Source organism: Atractosteus spatula, chromosome 20 (assembly GCF_055471065.1).
Source record: "Atractosteus spatula isolate fAtrSpa1 chromosome 20, fAtrSpa1.hap1, whole genome shotgun sequence".
Classification (NCBI taxonomy): Eukaryota; Metazoa; Chordata; class Actinopteri; order Semionotiformes; family Lepisosteidae; genus Atractosteus; species Atractosteus spatula.
The window spans coordinates 7,255,124-7,273,689 of record NC_142725.1 but is presented as its reverse complement, the minus strand read 5'-3'; the positions used below and the strand labels follow the sequence as shown (position 1 = coordinate 7,273,689).

At 41.4% G+C, this 18,566-nt stretch overlaps 1 protein-coding gene across 1 annotated transcript; it reads left to right on the top strand.

Annotated features, from left to right (window-relative positions):
- Nucleotides 1–5,734: 5,734 nt before the first annotated feature.
- Nucleotides 5,735–16,812, top strand: cdaa (cytidine deaminase a). Its single transcript, XM_088938245.1, has 4 exons — nucleotides 5,735–6,051; nucleotides 7,985–8,096; nucleotides 10,896–10,953; nucleotides 14,977–16,812. The coding sequence occupies exons 1-4, from the start codon at nucleotides 5,859–5,861 to the stop codon at nucleotides 15,172–15,174; spliced, it is 561 nt and encodes a 186-aa protein (XP_088794371.1). The 5' UTR covers nucleotides 5,735–5,858; the 3' UTR covers nucleotides 15,175–16,812.
- The last annotated feature ends 1,754 nt before the right edge of the window (nucleotides 16,813–18,566 follow it).

The following is an 18,566-nucleotide window of genomic DNA, read 5'->3' as shown; positions in this document are numbered from 1 at the left end:
GATTGTACCGTATATCCCAATTGGAAATTGTACTTAAATACAACTAAGAAAGGCAGTACTGATTTAAAAGAATTACGCATCTAAAAATCTATAATAGAGGATAGGTTTTCCTGCCTTTGCACTGCATTTTGCCCGAACTGTCTGGTATTCTCTGTAAAGTAGCCTTTGCACTGTAGTACTCTCTAGACTTTGTTCCTACTGGCTGCACCTTTTTTTTCCCTGTAACATTCCAGTGGCATGAAAGTAAGGAGACTGGTAAGGCCGGAAGATTAAACTCCGTAGTTAATGTTTTACTTTTTGCTTCAGTATGGCTATGATTTCAAAGTGGAAACCAATCCTTTTTTTCTACTTCAGCTGTGATGGGATTTACTTCCTATTTGTGATGCCTTACTTCAGAAAGTGATACTATACTCTCACAAATGCTCCATACATTTTTATTGTGCAGACCATGGGTTCCCAATTCTGGTCCTCAGGTCCAGAAATCAGCAGGGTTTTTATAGTAGGAGCATGCTATATAATTACAATCCCTTATAAAAGAATGCATATACTGCCCTCAAGAGACACATACTGGTCCTGTTCACAGCAGACTGTGCATGAACTTTATCTGATACCACAGCACATTTTTTCTGTCTGGACTAACCTTGCGTTTCTGAACAATCAATTTGTCTGCATAGGAACCAATTGTTTCTGTGAGTGCTGAGCATTGACTGTTGTTTTCCTTAATGAAAAACACCACTGACTTCTTTTTTCCAATTTCCCTTCACAATAGCCTTTCCAGTGAAGGGTAATTATTCCTAAACAATCATCGTGATTGATCTCCGTTCTGCAATCTTCCTTTCATGCTTCCTGTTTAAAAGACTCAATTATTGATTACCTAGAGAATATCAGCTGCCGTCTTTTCACTTTCCTTTTAAGCATCTTCCAGACTGAGAGGGAAAAGTGTTTCAAAAACTCCCCTTTTGTATGGACTTCATGTGGTAAAATGCCAATGAATTTAGTCTATTGCTTGATGTTTCTTTTCAAATTTGCTTAAGACATTAGTTTTAATCAAAGCACTAGCTGCTAATAAATGTTTCGATTCAACTTCAATGTGCCTGCTTGTTTTTAACTACAAACGTTATTTATGTTCATTGTAAAATGTGTATTATGATCACCTTTTCTAAAGATCTAAAGTGCATGAAAAAATTACTTGAACTGTAGTTCCACAGGAGGTATATAAAATGAGAAGAAAATAATGCACACCTAAATATCCAGAAAGAAAGCACTAAATTTTTTGTACAGGTTTCCTCTGGGTGCTCTAGTTTTCCTCCCACAGTCCAAAGACATAATGCTAGGTTAATTGGGTTCTGGCCCTAGTGTGAGTGTGCATGCTTTTGTCTGCGTGTACCCTGTGATGATCTGGCATCTCATCCAGGGTGTATCCTGCCTTGTACCTGTTGCTTATAAAGATAAACTGCAGCACCATCACCATCCTGTATTGGATAGAGAGATTAGAAACTGGGTCAATGGATGTTAACCAAACCTCCTAGCATTTTGCAGCCTGTTATCCATTCGGTGAATGAATACCAATTGTTATCTGATTAGCTCTACTGAGACACATTCTGTGTGACTCTTGTCAGGAAGAAAAGTAAAACTCCCCGTTGAACAAAACAAAGAATCTCCTTTTTCCTTATTTGTACAGAATGTGTTACAGACTGCTGCAAGGTAGAGAGGGTGAAAGGATTGTGCAACAGGACAGCAGCACTTTTTTATTGTTTCAAAAATAAAAATGAACAGAATTCTCCAAATAAAACCACTGTCGGCTACCTGGCCTGCTCCTGTGGTAGTCTTTGTGGTTCATTGTCTGATCTTTCTTTATCTGGTGGTCTCCCCCAGAGAGTCCTTGTGCACATCAGCTCTCGCCCTTTCCCAGCTACTGTACCTCACATACCTGCTAAGACAAAGAAACCTGTAAAATAGAGAGGAGTCCAGCTGTCAGGTATCAGGGCTATAAGGACTGACAGCTGCCTTTTCTCAGACAGTGATTAAGCTGACTACATGTCACAGTACGGTTTGTGATTTCACAAGTGATGTCACAAGGCTGTAACTGCCAAATGCCTGCATTCCTTTAAAGTCGAATGTCTCTTTTTCACCAATATCAAAAGCAAGAGTTTTGTACTGTATATACTACAATTACTCGGTCTTTTTCTCCTCCTTTTAATAAAACCTTTCATTGTCCATTGTACACTAGGTGTCTGAGAGAATGTAAAGATAGATTAACTGAATGCATCGTCTCAGCTTCTTTTTGCCAATTCTCATGTTGATGTTTATGTTAATCCTACCTCTAACCTCTGTCCTGTGTCCAGCTTGATAATTTATGCAGTGCAAAAATATTGACTACAGAACGTCATAGCAAAATGGAAAAGGGGTCACTCTTAATGTAAATCATTATGCACAATAAATAATACAATAGGAAGCATAATGTTCTTTACTTTGTTTTAGAAAATGAAATGTTTATTATTAACAGTCACTTTCTTACAGACCTGGTTTGTTTATTCACCTAGTCTATTAACTATAGGACTAGAAAGACTAGAAGACAAGAAAAAACAACTTTTCTCCTGTTTATTTCTCACTGTCATCTCTCTACAGCTTTTGTTTCTCGCATGTGATGCTTTTGTTGCTTCTGAAAGAAAGGCATTATTCTCTGCTTGCTCAGTCTTGATTTTCAGGCAGAATGCACACTGCCGAACAGCTACTGCATACACCAAAAGTCAGCAGAGGAAAATGTGACCACTTCCACCCTACTCTTATTTTATGACACATGACCTTTGGTCATACTCAGCCATATTTTAATTTTTAAAAGAAATAATATTTCCTCCTTTTCACACCTCCCCACTTCTGAGTAACTAATGCCTTCCTGGAGATTTCTGGTCCCAAACTCTTGTTGTCCTAGCAGAGCTCTCCACCCTCTGTATGACTTATGACTTAATGATGACTTCTTAGCACTTTAATTTCCAAAACCATACCACACCTTTCCTAAAGACAATAGAGAACAGAGTGCTTTTACAGTAGATCAGTCAGTGCAAAGCTGGGATTCATACTTTAGGTGGCACTATAGTACAAAAATACTGATAATATAACACAACCCTTCCTGTTTGATCTGCAAAAGCAGAAGACAAACCGTTTGACACAGGCTAAAGAATATAGTAGTGTCACACCCGCCGCTATTCAGAATCCTCCACACAAATGGTCTCGCCCCAGTCAAGCACCAGCTGGAGGCAAGCCCTGCAAACGCTGCAGATCAGACCCGTTAACCAATCAGGACAGCTCACTGGTTACCACACCCTCAACATCCAGACATATTTACTGTAAACCCTCTCCCATTCTCATCTCATTGCTTGGTATTGGTAGCTCCTTAGGAATGCCTTGCCTCGCATGTCTCTATTGCTTATATTACTAGTGACCTTGAATTCAGAACCCGTTCTTGACTTCGTTTCTTGTCTAGCGATTTGGCTTTGGTTGTATTGATAACTTTCCCAGTTCTTTTCTGACCAGCGCCCAGAACTCCGCATAGGGTCCATTATACTGAATCAGCACTGTGCTCCCTTACAAGCAGGTTGTGAGTCTACTTATAATATTGCTAAAAACAAATGAGAATAAAAATGACTTTCTAGTATTTACACTGAGAGAAAAAATACAACAGGATCCAGAGACACCCCTTTATTTTGAAAAAGAAAAACTGACCAAAATACATAGCTACCTTAATATTGATTGTTCTTTAACTTGTTGCTGAGCTGCATTCATACTGGAAAGTCTTGAAGGGTTTGGCCTGTACAGAGCAGTATATTGGAGCAAGGTGTGAACACAGTCTTCTTTGGAAACAAATTGGAAAATTAATTAGGATAACTTTGACTCCATCCCAAAAATCCTGCTTTCTGGATCACGGTAAAAGCAGAGCTAAGGCCTACATCAAAATATGAAATCATTTCGTTGGTCAATATTAAACTTCAAAGCACCACTTGACAACAACGTTTTTATCTGCCAAAGGTTTCTTTTCTCTGGCTGTTGATGCTGCCACCCAGCAGTGGGTTTGGAGTTTTCAGCAGGCAGATGACTGAAAGGTTTGATTTAGTCATAGTACAAGAGGAGACTGTTAAGGTGCCCTTAAGCTCCAGGGAGACTGGTGAGTGGGTTGACACAGAGGTTTGAGTGGGGCACCCACTACACTAGTGCACAGCTACTGTACAGATAATAATCATCATCATCATCACTCCTTACACTTACTGTACTGTACAGTATATAGCTCTTTTCTGGACACTCCACTCAAAGCACTTTATAGGTAATGAGGATCCCCTCCACCACCACCAGTGTGCAGCCCCACCTGGATGATGTGACAGCATAGTGCGCCAGAACACTCACCACACACCAGCTCTCAGTGGGGAGGAGAGCAGAGTGATGAAGCCAATTCATAGATGGGGATTATTGGGAGGCCATGATTGGTAAAGGCCAGGGGGAAATTTGGCCCTACTCTTTACACCCTACTCTTTTTTTGAGAAACACCCTGGGATTTGATGCACACCGCCACGGTGGAGATGGAATACAGTCTACTGTACGTGCAAGGTCAAAATAAACTACTGTGCCAATTTATAAGAGCAGGCATTGCCACAAACTGCAGCCCTCTGCTGTTCTGTATCCCAAAGGTGACTGGGAGGGGAGTCATTTTTGATGAGAGCAGGAAATCTTACAGAGAAGATCTTACTAGACAGCTTGTGGCGACTTTTGAAATGATGAGGTCAGCCTCTGGCTGAGAGAGTACAGCAGTCTATCTCAAGTCTCACATGAGGAATGAAGGGCTGAGAAGAATATGAGCAAAACAAAAAACAAGAGGTGAAGAAGCCTACCAACGAGGTTTATGGTTATTGGTTATCAGCAGGAGTGACCGAGATTACTTTATTTACTGTAAAGAGCAGCAATGCAACAGCCTCAAGTGCTTCCTCTTGATGACGGCGGATTCAACCGCATCACATCACCGTTTCCTTACCATGACTGAACACGCAGGAATTTATTGCAACTCCAGCCTTGCCCCATACACAATATCTTACAATGCAATAGATATTGTGAAATATATGAAGTGATTAATTCTATGATTTTGCCCCGAGTGTCTATTGTGTTTATTTATTTAATTGAACGACCCAGTAGAATTTAATCTCTTGGGGGTAGGTTATATCCATTCTAAATCGTATTTCTGTGTATGTAGATACCGTAGCGCATACGAGCCGGCTTGCCAACGCGGTTACATCACCGCCGTTCCCTGTTAATAGCAGGGACCACAGCCGCCGGGTTGATGGGAGATTTCCCTTATCACCAGGCAGGTCTCTGCTGAGTGATGCCAGATGCCCGGGTTCGAGCCCCCAGCGGTGGGGGGCCGGCCTGAGGCGGCAGCGGGGAGGGCGCACACCCACGTGAACCCGAAAGCGCTACAATACTGTACATGCATTTTTAAAAAGTTTTCATATACAGTTCCACCGCTTTCAGTTGAAAGGGGACCTAGATCTCCTGAATCGTCTTTAAAGATTATTTCTCAACTTTTAAGCCCTTTCGTCAGAGCGGAGAGCTGTGTGTAAGACCTGCTTACAGACGTGTGGTAACTCTGCTGTGATGGCATAGCGTGGGTTTACGAGAGGATGTAAAACCCCTCCGTCCCATCTCTTTAAAATGATGTAACCTCTGCTTTCACAAAACTGTCACTACCCCTCCCTCCCACAAAGTCAACGCAGCTGCGGAAGAGGAGATTGAGAATACAGTCGGTGACAGAATTACCGGTTGGTGTTTTGCTGCCTTTTCATTGACGAAACTCGAGCACCAGAGAAACACGCGTTATGGCACAGATGAAGATTAATGGGTCCGCTTCTCCACCTACGAAGACTGGAAAGGGTCAGTCCGTCGCAGACCAGGACATGATAACAGGGCTGATAAACAAGGCTCTGCAGGCTAAAGAATTTGCTTACTGTCCGTATAGCAATTTCCGAGTAGGGGCAGCTTTAATGACCAACGATGGAAGGGTTTTCACAGGTGAGAAAAGGCTCTTTGTTTATTCTGACGATTAGGATTTGATCGAGCCAACTTCAGAAAAATTGATTTATGCTGAGCAATCCTCCTTCGCTCATTCGTGTTTATAAATTAGCCAATACAATTTCCCAGATAATAGCACCCTGACAACGATATACAGTTATCTGATTTATTCGGTTGGGATTTTAATAGGATAACTTTATAATATATGCGTAGGCTACATTGTGCGGTGTTATCAACTTTTAGGAGCACAGTCAGTAGTAAAGCACTGATAACTGATTACTGCTCCGTACTGTATGTAATGGCATTAAATACAGGTGGATTATGTTATACGTGTTTTGTTCATCACTGTTCCAAAACACTGTTCCGAAAATAAAATATGGTCAATAATTGAAGATAAAATAGAGGCTTGGATAACTGTACATCACAAGTGCCAATAAATATTTTATCCGTTTTAATTTCGTATAATAAAACACATACTGTAAAGGTTATTCTTACTGTTTTCTTCCCTCAAAAACAAGGATAAAAAGACTCAGATATCCGTGTAGAGTACTTTGCTGGAATCATAACTTCGGGATGGAAATCAAAAGGAATGATATTTTATTGTGTAATCCGCGGTATAATTACGCACTTTTACGACTGCGAAAGAAGCAGAAACACTCAATGCTTGTCACGTACGTGTCCTATACTGTTTAACTTCTGTCAACAGTTTCTGCGTACCGTTCCTGAATTTAAAGTTCATAAAGGTGTACATACTGTACTAGTCTGGTGACTAATTGGAATGTTTTTCTTGTATAATATGTATTATGTAACTAGGTTAATAATTAAACTGGTGACAGACGCCAGTGGTCCTATCATTGTTATGAAACGCCACATGTCGCACTACATGTGCAGGCTTGAAAAGCAATCAAGACCGTCGGACAGCGGATGAAAGGTTACATGGGAACTCCGAAATTCACTGTGCATTCCCCACAACACTCAAAATACTACAAACATGTAGAATTAGGATCTCTTTGCCAAAAGTGACTTTTTAAAAATACTTTTGACAAACATGTCAGGCTAAGTAGAGGAAATTAAATGCATAAATGTGGAATATATTATGAATAATAATTATGATGAATTAGGAATTATTATGAATATATTAAACGTGTATGAAGGTCACTTCATACACGTTTAATATGATCTCAGTGGGGAATGGTACTTGTTACTTCGTACAGAACAACAGCCGAATAAGAGCAACTAGACTGTACTAGTCAGTGTTCAGACTGTCCTCCAGTGAAATGTTTTCAGTGTGATCTCTTCATTTTTCCTTTAAATTCAGTCACCCGTGTCAGATGATCAGTTTCTCTCTATATTCTAAGGTAAGTTAGTAACAGATATAAAAGCATAGAAAAAAACATAATGTACTCATCAAGTAAAGGTTTGCAGTCTGAAAAGGTCTGGGTATTTTGAGAAAGTCTGTTTTTGAAAGGTCTGGGTAGTTTGAGAAAGTCTGTTTTTGAAGGGTGCTTTCATGGTGATATTTCCACAGTGGCCATGACCTTGAGCGAATGCTGTGTTATTGAACTCACGTGATGTCAGGTTTGGCTGCTTCAACCTTTTCTCCCTTTTCTGTTCAGCAAACATACATCTCAGGTCATCAAAACGCAGCAACACATGAAGTGACCAAATAAATCCTGCTTTTAGATGTCACTTTTTCTTTTACAGTACTTACTGTAGATTCAGAGAACTACCTGGCTTTTCCACATCTACTGACAGAATAACAATGGAAGCTTCAAACATATTTTTAGACGGGTAGTGTTTTAACTTTATTCGAATAAACAAAGCTTATTAACGAGCCAGCAGATATCCTTAATTTAACTGGCCCTGTGACAGCTCGTACAGGAAAACAAGCTGAAGGCGCTGTGTTTAGACAATTTGTTTTTCTCCCCCACAGGCTGCAATGTTGAAAATGCTTGCTACAACCTGGGAGTGTGTGCCGAGCGGACTGCCATATTAAAAGCTGTTTCAGAAGGATACGAGAGCTTCAGAGCAATTGCTGTTTCTAGGTATTGACTCTCTTTGAGTGGATATTTGACTCTGTTTGAGTGGAAGTTTGATTCTGTTTGAGTGGACATTTGACTCTTTGAGTGGACATTTGACTCTGAGTGGAAGTTTGACTCGACTCTGAGTGGAAGTTTGACTCTGAGTGGAAGTTTGATTCTGTTTGAGTGGACATTTGACTCTGAGTGGACATTTGACTCTGTTTGAGTGGACATTTGACTCTGAGTGGACATTTGACTCTGTTTGAGTGGACATTTGACTCTGAGTGGATGTTTGACTCTGAGTGGAAGTTCTTAGGTGACGTTCTGGAGGGATAACAACAAACAAGCTGGTGGCACTGAGCTGCTCTAAATCACAATCATTACTGCAAACTCCTCTTCTCAAACTCATTAAGCAAACTCCTCTTCTTTGTGTTTTTTTCGGCCTCAAGCGTCCCTTCTCCTCCACATCTCCACCTTGCAGCCGCCCCTTGGTTGCCTTGTCTCTGAATGGGGTTCGAGCCTCACTCTCCTATGACCAGGGGGCTGCCCATTATTAACCGCTGTGGCATCGCGGGGGCGTGTCCAGTGTGGGGGCGGAGCCCTGGTAGAAGGGCGGAGCCTCGTCTTTGTAGTCCAGCTGTTTGCGCTTCCAGCTGATGAGCCCCAGCTGGGCGGGTCCTATCAAGGCACACTGGACAGCCCGCGACGGGACAAGCAGGGCCACCCCCGGAAGGGGGAGGGGAGGAAATTGCACCCGCATAATGTTTTCTTTTTCTGTTTATTTTTCTTTTCGCCTGTCCCATCACGCACCTTCACAGGGGCTGGCAAGCACACGCTTTTGTTACGTGTTACACTAAGTTCTTGTTTTGTTTTTCCCTTACGTGCCCTGTTCACCAGACTGGACCCCACTAAATAGGGTCAGTCCAGTCTGGATATCGCTGTGCTTGCAGCTCTTTTTTCCCAGGCTGGACCCCGTTAAATAGGGTAAGCCCAGCCTGGCGGTAACACAGCACAGCGGTACTCTTTCCTTTTGCTTTTTTGTTCATTTTTTCCACTGTTTTTTGTATTTTGGGTCCCTGCTAACCTCACACCGGTGCTTCTGTCCCCTCATTGGGGGCGTTGGCTTTTAACCGGTGCCCACCGCGGTGCCTCCCACTGTGTTAAACCAAAACTATTCTACCTAAAATACTCAAGCATTCATAAAGCATCTGGTTCTTGGATGTTGTTATACCTTGTGAAATCAGATTTCCGTAGCTCTTGCAAACGGCAAAACACCACAGTAGAGTATGCCAAAGTCAGAAAATGCTGTGCTAAAACTCTGGTTCCCATAACGTACCACAGACAAAAAACATGTAATAACAGCACCGACTCTAGTGTTTCATTGTCTACTACTGACAATTGTGCATTGTGCCAGCCTGTGCAGTAGGCTGAAATTAAGCAATCACTGAAACTGTTGCATTCAATTTATGGTATATTGCACCAGTGAGAACAGAAGGACTATTGTTAGCACTTCGGTAAACTATACTACCTGTAAGAGCATTCAAATGTTGACCATGACATCGAACGCGTGACAATGTTGCTGAACCCATAACTAAAAATGGCACTGGCAGTGTGTTACATATACCGATAGCTACAATTACAGATCCACCCCATGTAGTCCTGAAATACAGCTAAGAAAAAAAGAATCAAATATACTACTGCTCTATATAAAAACTGTATAGATATAGTAAATCTGTATAACTGCAGATTATGTGTTTTGCAGATGTAGTAGTAGAGGAGTTCACTGCCATATCTAAAAGTACATGGGAATTTTTATTCAAGCTGATCTCTCGGGACACACACAGTACAGCAGATGACACAGAACAACAAACAAGACCACACGAAGTAGACAGTACATTACAAACATAATAAATAATACAACCAGAACAATAAATATGTGTAACTAGGTAGGTAGCGAATTGAAATATGTGTGACCATTTAGTATGAAATATCTACCAGATCATGTTAAAACTCAACCGCAGGTCTATTCCATAACATTTATCTAGGTTTAATGGCATTCATTATCAGACAGCACATCTTGTTGGATGTTCTGATTTGTTCTCTCCTTGCAGCGTAATTTGGCAATTAGCATGCAAAATCGTTCCTCTAAGAGAAATTTGACCACACAGCCACAATATCTAAAACTGAATTGCAAATCTTTTTTTTTTGGCTGGTAGGGAGTAAGAATTTACAGGAATAATAAATGCCTTGTGCCCGTTTCTGTCTGTGAATTCTGCACTTGTTTGTCTTATTAATTTTGCTTAACTTACTGATTTTCCTGCTGTTCTCATATCCATTGGAGGCGTGGTAGCTCAGATGGCAAGGGTGTCTAGCTCTTGGGTTCAATCCCAGGTAGGGGCAGGCGATGTAGCTTGCTCTAATTCCTTCCAGATGGCTCCCAGGTCCACTCAGCCTGCTTTCCAAATGAGTACCAGGGGTTAATCCTTCTGGGGTTAATAGGCCAGCTGGAGTGTGATGCTGACCACATCACCTCCACCTCCAGTGTCAGGTAGTCAAGAAAAATGGTAGCTCTGCCCCCCCCCTCCCCCATTCCCCAGTGGGCATTTATGGCCTGAAAAAGGACCTACGTACCTTTTGTATCAATTGCTGAAAGGCTAGGCTAGCCTTTTGTTTCCTTATGAAGCATATGCGTCGCCACTTTGCCCTCATGTCCACAGCTTCTAGTGAAAGGAATCAGAAAAGATTGGTTAATAGTATCCCGGTATATGGTCCACTGACAACCTCTGAATATTGTATGCTGATTGCCAATTCTTTCTTTTGTAGCGATCTACAAGACCAGTTTATCTCCCCTTGTGGGGCTTGTCGGCAGGTTATGAGAGAGGTAGGCACTGCCGGTTACTTGCCTTTGATGTAGTTATACCTATACTGTACCTGTACTCTGTGTGTCTCTCAGTTTTGCAGCAATATCTGATAGCTAAGTGCTAAGCCAGCTACTTACTGCATTCTGTACCTGCATTATACTGTATATTCTGAAAGGGTTTCATGTGTGGTTGCTCATGTGGACGTGTTTTCTCACAATGCATTCCATCCATTTTCTAACCGCTTCTTCAATTCAGGGGGAGCCAGTGTCCATATCCCAGCTAGTAGTGGGCACAAGGCAGGATATGCCCTGGACAGGACACCAGTCCCTCAGAGGACACACAGAGAGACAAACACAGACACACAAGCACTCACACCAGGGTCAGATTTCCCAAAAGCCAATAAACCTGTCAGTATGTTTTTGGACTGTGAGAGGAAACAGGAGCACCTTTCAGAAACCCACATGAACGTAGATTGAACATACAAACTCCTTACAGATAGTGCCCCAGGACAGGAATTGAACCAGGGCAGCAATACTATCTGATGTGCCACTGTGCTACCCCTCACAATGCATCGCCACACTTCAATCACATCAAGCGTTTAGTGTTGAAAAGTTGTGTAACTGTCATTTTTCAGTAAGTTGCCTGGTACCCAATCTCTTCAGCCGTCCTAAAAAGCATGTTTTCTGAAGCATTTACAGTATTTACACCCTTTAATTGGCACTCTGAAAAGACATCTTTGACAGAGCGAGAGAGACTGAAACATTAGCTGATCTGACTGAAGCAAGGGGCCTACACTAATAGTTTAAGATAAATTAGTTATACTTATATTATGATATTAACTGTTAATGCAGTACATCACAGTTTCTGTATTATAATTCTGTATTATATTTCTTCTTCATTAATTTGCATGACTTATGTGAAGCTTGACAGATCTTACTAAAAAAAATGCTAACTCTGATATTATGAAAAATACTTAGATAATATAAGCTTGCATCCCACCCATATTTTCTATGCTCAGTTAAATGTTTCATGGGAAATAAACACAAAAACCAGTAAAAAGGATCCCAAATTTGTTTATAAAAGGAGCTCTTTCAAGAAAAGTAACAGGCAAACCATGACCATGTTGGTTCAAGCAGCTTTTTACAGTATACAACAATATTGACCATATTACTATTTGTTTTGGTTATCAATCCTTTATTGTAGCTCTAGTCTTATACATTACATTTTTAATATGCTTTACTAATATGCTTTGTAGTGCATTTTATCCTTCAGTAATTTAAATGTATCTGTGGATATAGTGTTCTGGGAATGTAATTACAGTACTGTACTAGTAAACAGGTGCAGTTTTAAATGGTATTTTGAATACCTTACACAAGCCTTACACAAAGCACTTAGCTCCTAATGAGAGCCTAAGGCTAAGCTGTTTCTGCAAAAGAAGTAGAATTGTCGGCTTCTGCTTCAGGTCTTAAATAGTCGTTATATAGTTGCTATAAAACGTACAGGCTTCCAGCCGCTGGGGGCGTTCAGCTGCCCAGTACTGGTCTAAAGACTTCATAGATACATCTAGAAAAGATCAGCAGTCGTACGTGAACTTGCACTGAACTCAAGGAATGCTGCTGTCTCAACCTTATGTGCTGCCGCCTGGGGGAAATCTTCAAACGGCTGATTGGAATAAGAGTGAGATATCTGGTTGCATTCTGGACTGTGAGCCTGTGGACAGGTTTAGACAAGACAGACCTCCAGCAGTAACTTTGGTCAGGGCAGAGGCCGGTCCTGAAACAGGCTTTGGCAAAGGAAACAAAATGGCAGCAGACATATCAGGAAACCAGAAATAGAAATGGACAGCCCATGGTACGGATAGCAGCTATAAGTAGATGGCAGACTAAAACACAGTAGAACACAGATCACTTAAGCTCTGGCACGTTTCTGTGGATTGAAATTGAATGGAGAGCTGCCAAGGCGATAAGGCAATACAGCTGGCAAAAGCACAGTCCAGATTTCAAACAGACACACTAACGTACTTATAGAAATAGAAGGTCTGACATCATTTATTGCAGTGCAGAAAACTGTTCTCTATCAAGGCAAGCAACCTTTCATCTGGGTGCTGTTGTTGTTGGTTGACTCACAAGACAGAGCTTAGCCAATCAGAGCACTTAACTAAGTGCTGACCAAGGGACTGTCAGTCAGTTGCTCACAGCATTTTTCAGAGGACTGCGCGAGTTTTATTCCTGCTGGGAGTTTTTTCCCTTGCTTCTGGGAATAACAGGCCTTCTGATCATGAATGGATGAATTTCATATTAATTTCAATACAGTTTAAATTGAGAAAACTGAGAAAACACTGAAAGAGCAGTTGGTTTTCAGCAACCAGTCACTTGTTAACCAGAAATGTTATAAACAAGAGGGGGCCATCCATCTTGTAAATGGATCATTCTCTTGCTTTTGAATCAGTTTTTCGTGCTGGTTTCACCACCAAGTATTGGAGACAGAGGTGTGATTAGCAATGACCACTCCTCAGTGTCAGCATTAGTGGTCATCATTGTCAGGTGGGCCAGTTTCAGGACTAAAGAGGCTAGTCCCAGTTGTGGTGGCTGCTTCCACATGCTTTGATGTTAATATACTGCTCAGGACTGAGCAGTGGATATGGAAAAAGTCCAATAATTCATCACAAGCTCTAGGTTCTAAGGCCTAGGTTCATAATAGCATGATTAGAAACTTGATATAATATAAAGGAACAAGAAATAGGTTTATTCCATGCTGAAAAAAAAGCCTTCTTCAGGTGTGAGGCTTGAAGAACCCTGAAGAAGGCTCCACGGCCGAAACGTTGTGTTTTCTTTCTTCTTTTTTTCAGCATGGAATAAACCTATTACTTGTTCCTTTGCAGCCTACCCATGCTGACGCAGCTCCCCACCTGAACTACTTGATATAATATAAATGTATTTATTATTATTAATAATAATAATGATGATGATTATGATGACGATAATCATAATAATAAATTAAAATGCAAGGACAAAATTATTTTTAGATTACTTCTAATAAAAATGAGGAACCTGATATTAAGTAGCATTAACAATTGCACTGCTGGAGGGGCAGAGAGGTGGACTGGTGGTCAAACGGTGGTCAGACAGGCCTATTGCCAAAATCACAAGGCACCACAGGCATCCTTCCATGAGGGATAGATAGTACTGTGTATGCTGCTTACTGTAGGCAGATTTTGTTTCTATCAAAATTAAATTTACTTCATAATAGACATCTCACAATATGTACACACTCATGCCAAGTCATGTAATCTCTACAATATATTACAAAAGTTCTTAAAAAGGGTGATTGTCCTTTATGAATCAGAGCAAGTTGATGTGGGGGCTGGATCTGCATAATGAAAGATTCAAAGATTCCCTCCAAGCCCTACCCCTTGCTGTTGTCCAGGCCTTTCCCCTGTCCCGGCTCTGAAACCGCGGTCATCCAGTCCTCCGCAGGAGCTCAAAGGAACAGGGTTTTCCTTCTTAGGCCCTGTACAGGGCCCACTTGGCGACATCGTGCTTCATCCTCCCTCTGGAGTTCGCAAGGATCCTCTGCTTATTGCAGACAGAAATCTTGCAGCCTAGATAATCCTACAATGCCAATGCACACAGGCATGCACGTTATTATACCTACAGTACGCAGTAAAAACACTGGTCAGGGCTATGGTGTTTTTAAGATCAGAGGTCACTAGAAATCATGCAGCTTTTAAATACTAAATAATTAGTTCTAACTTTTTCACAGTGGTCACAGGAAGGAGAACAATATAAAGTAACACCTGCATTTGCTTTTGCAAAGTAAGCAGCCATAAAGTAAGTAACCAAAGCAGGCAGTGGTTGTATGGCTGCTCACTTTAAACATTTACAAAGCAGACACAGAAGTCTCTCCTCCTTCCTAACATTGGACATTTTTCAAACCTAATTATGAATGCATCCCATAAAATGGTATATACGGTACACTCATATTCATGCACATTGTGCTCTTGCTCTGTTTTCAGATACTTACAGATCTGATTTGTTTTGCAGTTTGGCACAGGCTGGGATGTGTTCCTGACGAAGGTGGATGGATCATACGTACGGATGACCGTGGATGAGCTGCTGCCCATGTCTTTTGGGCCTGATGACCTCAAGAAAAAGAAGGTTTTCTCCCTACAAAATGGACATGAAGTGTCGACGCAATTCTACACTCATTCACCTTGTGAGGCTGGGGAAAATAATAATTAGCATTGTGCAGTGATGCCAGTAGGTGTTTGTGCTCCCAAGTATTTATAGGAATTACTGCATGTTTTTGAGAATGTTCCTTCCAAATGAGGAACATGATGACTCGCATCTGCTCTGAAATTCTTTGGCGGAGCATGGAGTGCAGGCAATTACTGGAGTGAAGTAACACTGTTGTTCAGGTTATGGAGAATTTTAAGTTCGGGGTCTCAGCTACGCACAGCACTTGGTACATGCTTATCAGTGAATCAGTCTTTGTCTGACATTTTGATTGTCTTTTTGTTCGGACAGTACCCTCTCAAACTCCTTTACATGGTAATTTTGCCCTACAGCATTAAGGAATGCACAATACAAAATGGAAGATAATAACAAAAGTAATTATGCTAAGTAATGACCCTAGAGCTGGTTTTCAATATGCAGGTGCAGGACACAAAAAGGCAATCAGAATTTGTAGTATTTAGAAAATGTTATAAATCTAGTTGAGGTCAGTAACAGGTAAGCCAATTTTTCTCTAAAAGTTACAAAATGTGATGAATAGAGCACTTACAAGTTCCGGTGGTGGGAAGAAATGTCACAATGACCATTTCAACAGCGGTGAGTTAATTGAACCAGAGAAAGAACAGATGTGTTTTAAGCAAGTCGTCAGAGGAAACTCAAGCAGCTGATGACTCAGTTCACTACTACAGAGGAACAGCACAAAAATATCTGTAAAGTAATATATCATGACATGACATGACATACAAACCCTCAATTTACGTAAGAGTTTGGTTCAGGAAACCATTATGTAATTCAGATTTTACTCGAGCCATGTTGCACATTTACTGTTCAATACGTTTGATGGCAGTAGGTTCCTGTCCTGCCTTGTGCACTGCTTACCTCACAGGAAAACATTTTGTAATATAATGAGTATGTAGTGTTATGCAATAAAATGTATTTTGTATATTGCAAATTGTATGCAAAGTTTGATTTGCTCAAGTCGAGCTCATGACCTGAGTGGCGCAGTTTTAGTTATATGGCAGTGTTACAAACATATCTGGACCTATAGTGACATCCTTTTGAAAGGATGTGAGATATATTTCAAACATTTTGATTTTTGATGTATTAACTAATAATACTGTGGCAGACCACCATTAGTCAAGGTGGCTCCAGGTGCTGAGCAAACTTGTGATCGAAGTAAGTCTTTACTGAAGAGTTAATCCTTCTTACACATGAGTAACCCACCCTTTCTGTTTCTCTAAACCCAACCACCACCAACACTGGTGAACCTAATGAGAGAGCCTAGTGAGAGGCTCTTTGGCGGCCTCTGGTGGCAGACTAGTTGTCAATACAGTCCCTTCAACGACCTGCCTTCCACGAATACTGTACAGTGCCGTTCACATATATTTGAGCTTGACCTAGCTCACATATATGTCAATACATGTCGGAGTCATTTAAATACAAGTAAACACAGCGCACCTTCTAAAATGTGCTGAATCAGATTTTCAATATATCATCTCAGGCCCCTTACTTTATATCGCTATGCTGTGGGTATGTAAATACAGTTACAGGGCCTGTGTCATCATGCTTTTCTTTTGCATGGTATGTCAAGACTCCGTACGATGTGCAATAGGAAACAGAAAACTCAAAATGGACTGTCATATTCTTTACCTGGCACTAGTTTACCACATTTCCTGCAGGAAAAGATGACATTGTGGTCAACATTACATTCTGGAATCACACCCCAAAACCGCCCCTAGGCTGTCCACAGCTTTTTCAATTCAACTACAGTATAACCCCAAACCGTTCTAAACTTTCCTATTGTAACGCATACGGCCGCCATTGCAAGGTGTGCGAGTCGGCTTAGCAGCGCGGTGACGTCACCGCTCTTCCCTGTGATTAGCAGGGACCGCAGCTGTCGGGCTGACGGGAGATTTCCCTTTAGCTCAACTGGCTGGGTCCCTGTTGAGTGACGCCGGAGGCCCGGGTTCGAGTCCCCAGCGGCGAGGGCGTATACCCAGGTGAACCCGAGAGCGCTAAACTACGCTACTACCCGAAATGTCACTTTGCACACTCTTTCCGACTACATTGCTATGGCGGAAAGGCCTCGAACATTTACCAATTTTCTACAATTGATTTGGATTTACCAGCTTACACTGTAGCTAAAACACCCACCCTAGCTCCACGGCGCCGCTTCTTGCGGTTCAGGGTCGCGGGGGAGCTAGAGCCCGTCACACACACGCCGATTAACCTACAAGCATGTGTGTGGACTGTGGACAAACTGGCAGCTCCCGAAGGAAACTCCCACGAACACGGAAAATACAAGCTCCACGCTGCAAGACAGCGCTGATAACCAGCGCCCCTTTATAGAACATAAATACACGAAGAAGCTCTTTCATTTTGATTACTAAAGCACATTTCAGACCGCCTTCGTTTCGAAGTGGTCATCAGACAGTTAAATATTGATATTTCAGCTGCTTGTTTTCAGTTGTGCTCCTGCCTGTCAGCATTGTGTATTGCATTGCAGCTGGTGATCTGTCTTTAATCTTCCAGCAAAAATCATTCGCTCGACATCAGTACAGGAGATTTCGATATATGAGAGAGCTTTATGACTTCTGCAGTTACACATTTGGAAATGTAAGAAATGCAGATTTCCCTTTAATCAGCTCATTAACTTTTAAGAGACACATCTAGATAACTTGCATTAGGCCAAATAATTAATACTAGGTATTGTAGCGCTCTCAGTATGTTCTTTTGAAAGTTGTGTAAATATACTTTTCAAGTATAAAATACTTTTTACAAATTTTTGTAGCACTTGTGCATAAAATACCAGCTTTAGACGTGAACAAACGTGAAAAATATCAATTTAAAACTGTAAAATTTTTTCATTAAAAAGATTTTATGCGGAGACTATTGTTGTTTCTGATCTCATGTAGTTGGTTATTAATCGTCTTTTGAGCTTGTGCACTGCGAGACCCGTCACAGCGATTAGCCGGTGGCTGATTCTCACCGCTGGGCAATTCTTTTCAGCCGGTGTTATTGGCGAAATTAATGCTGCGTGACCTCTAACCGTGACCGGATACCAACAAGCTTTAACTCAGGCACACAGAAGCAAACGTAGTCTTGAGAGGAATGTGTCAGCATTGTGGCGTTATGAACATTTCTCGCCAGTTTGAAATCTGTCCGCTTCCTCGGTTTTGTGAACACGAATTCTATGCTCGCTGTGCCATCCATCAAATGATGAATTGGTGCACAGCACACATGTGCCTAAATAAACCCTTTAACACTGGCTCACGTCAGCGGATAATTCATCGACTCACACGGTTATGTAGCTTCACAACAACATAACATTAGTAACCATTTATTTTTTATATAAATAGGCATTTCTGTGCTGACTGCGTATCAACAGCACTTAAGGGCTA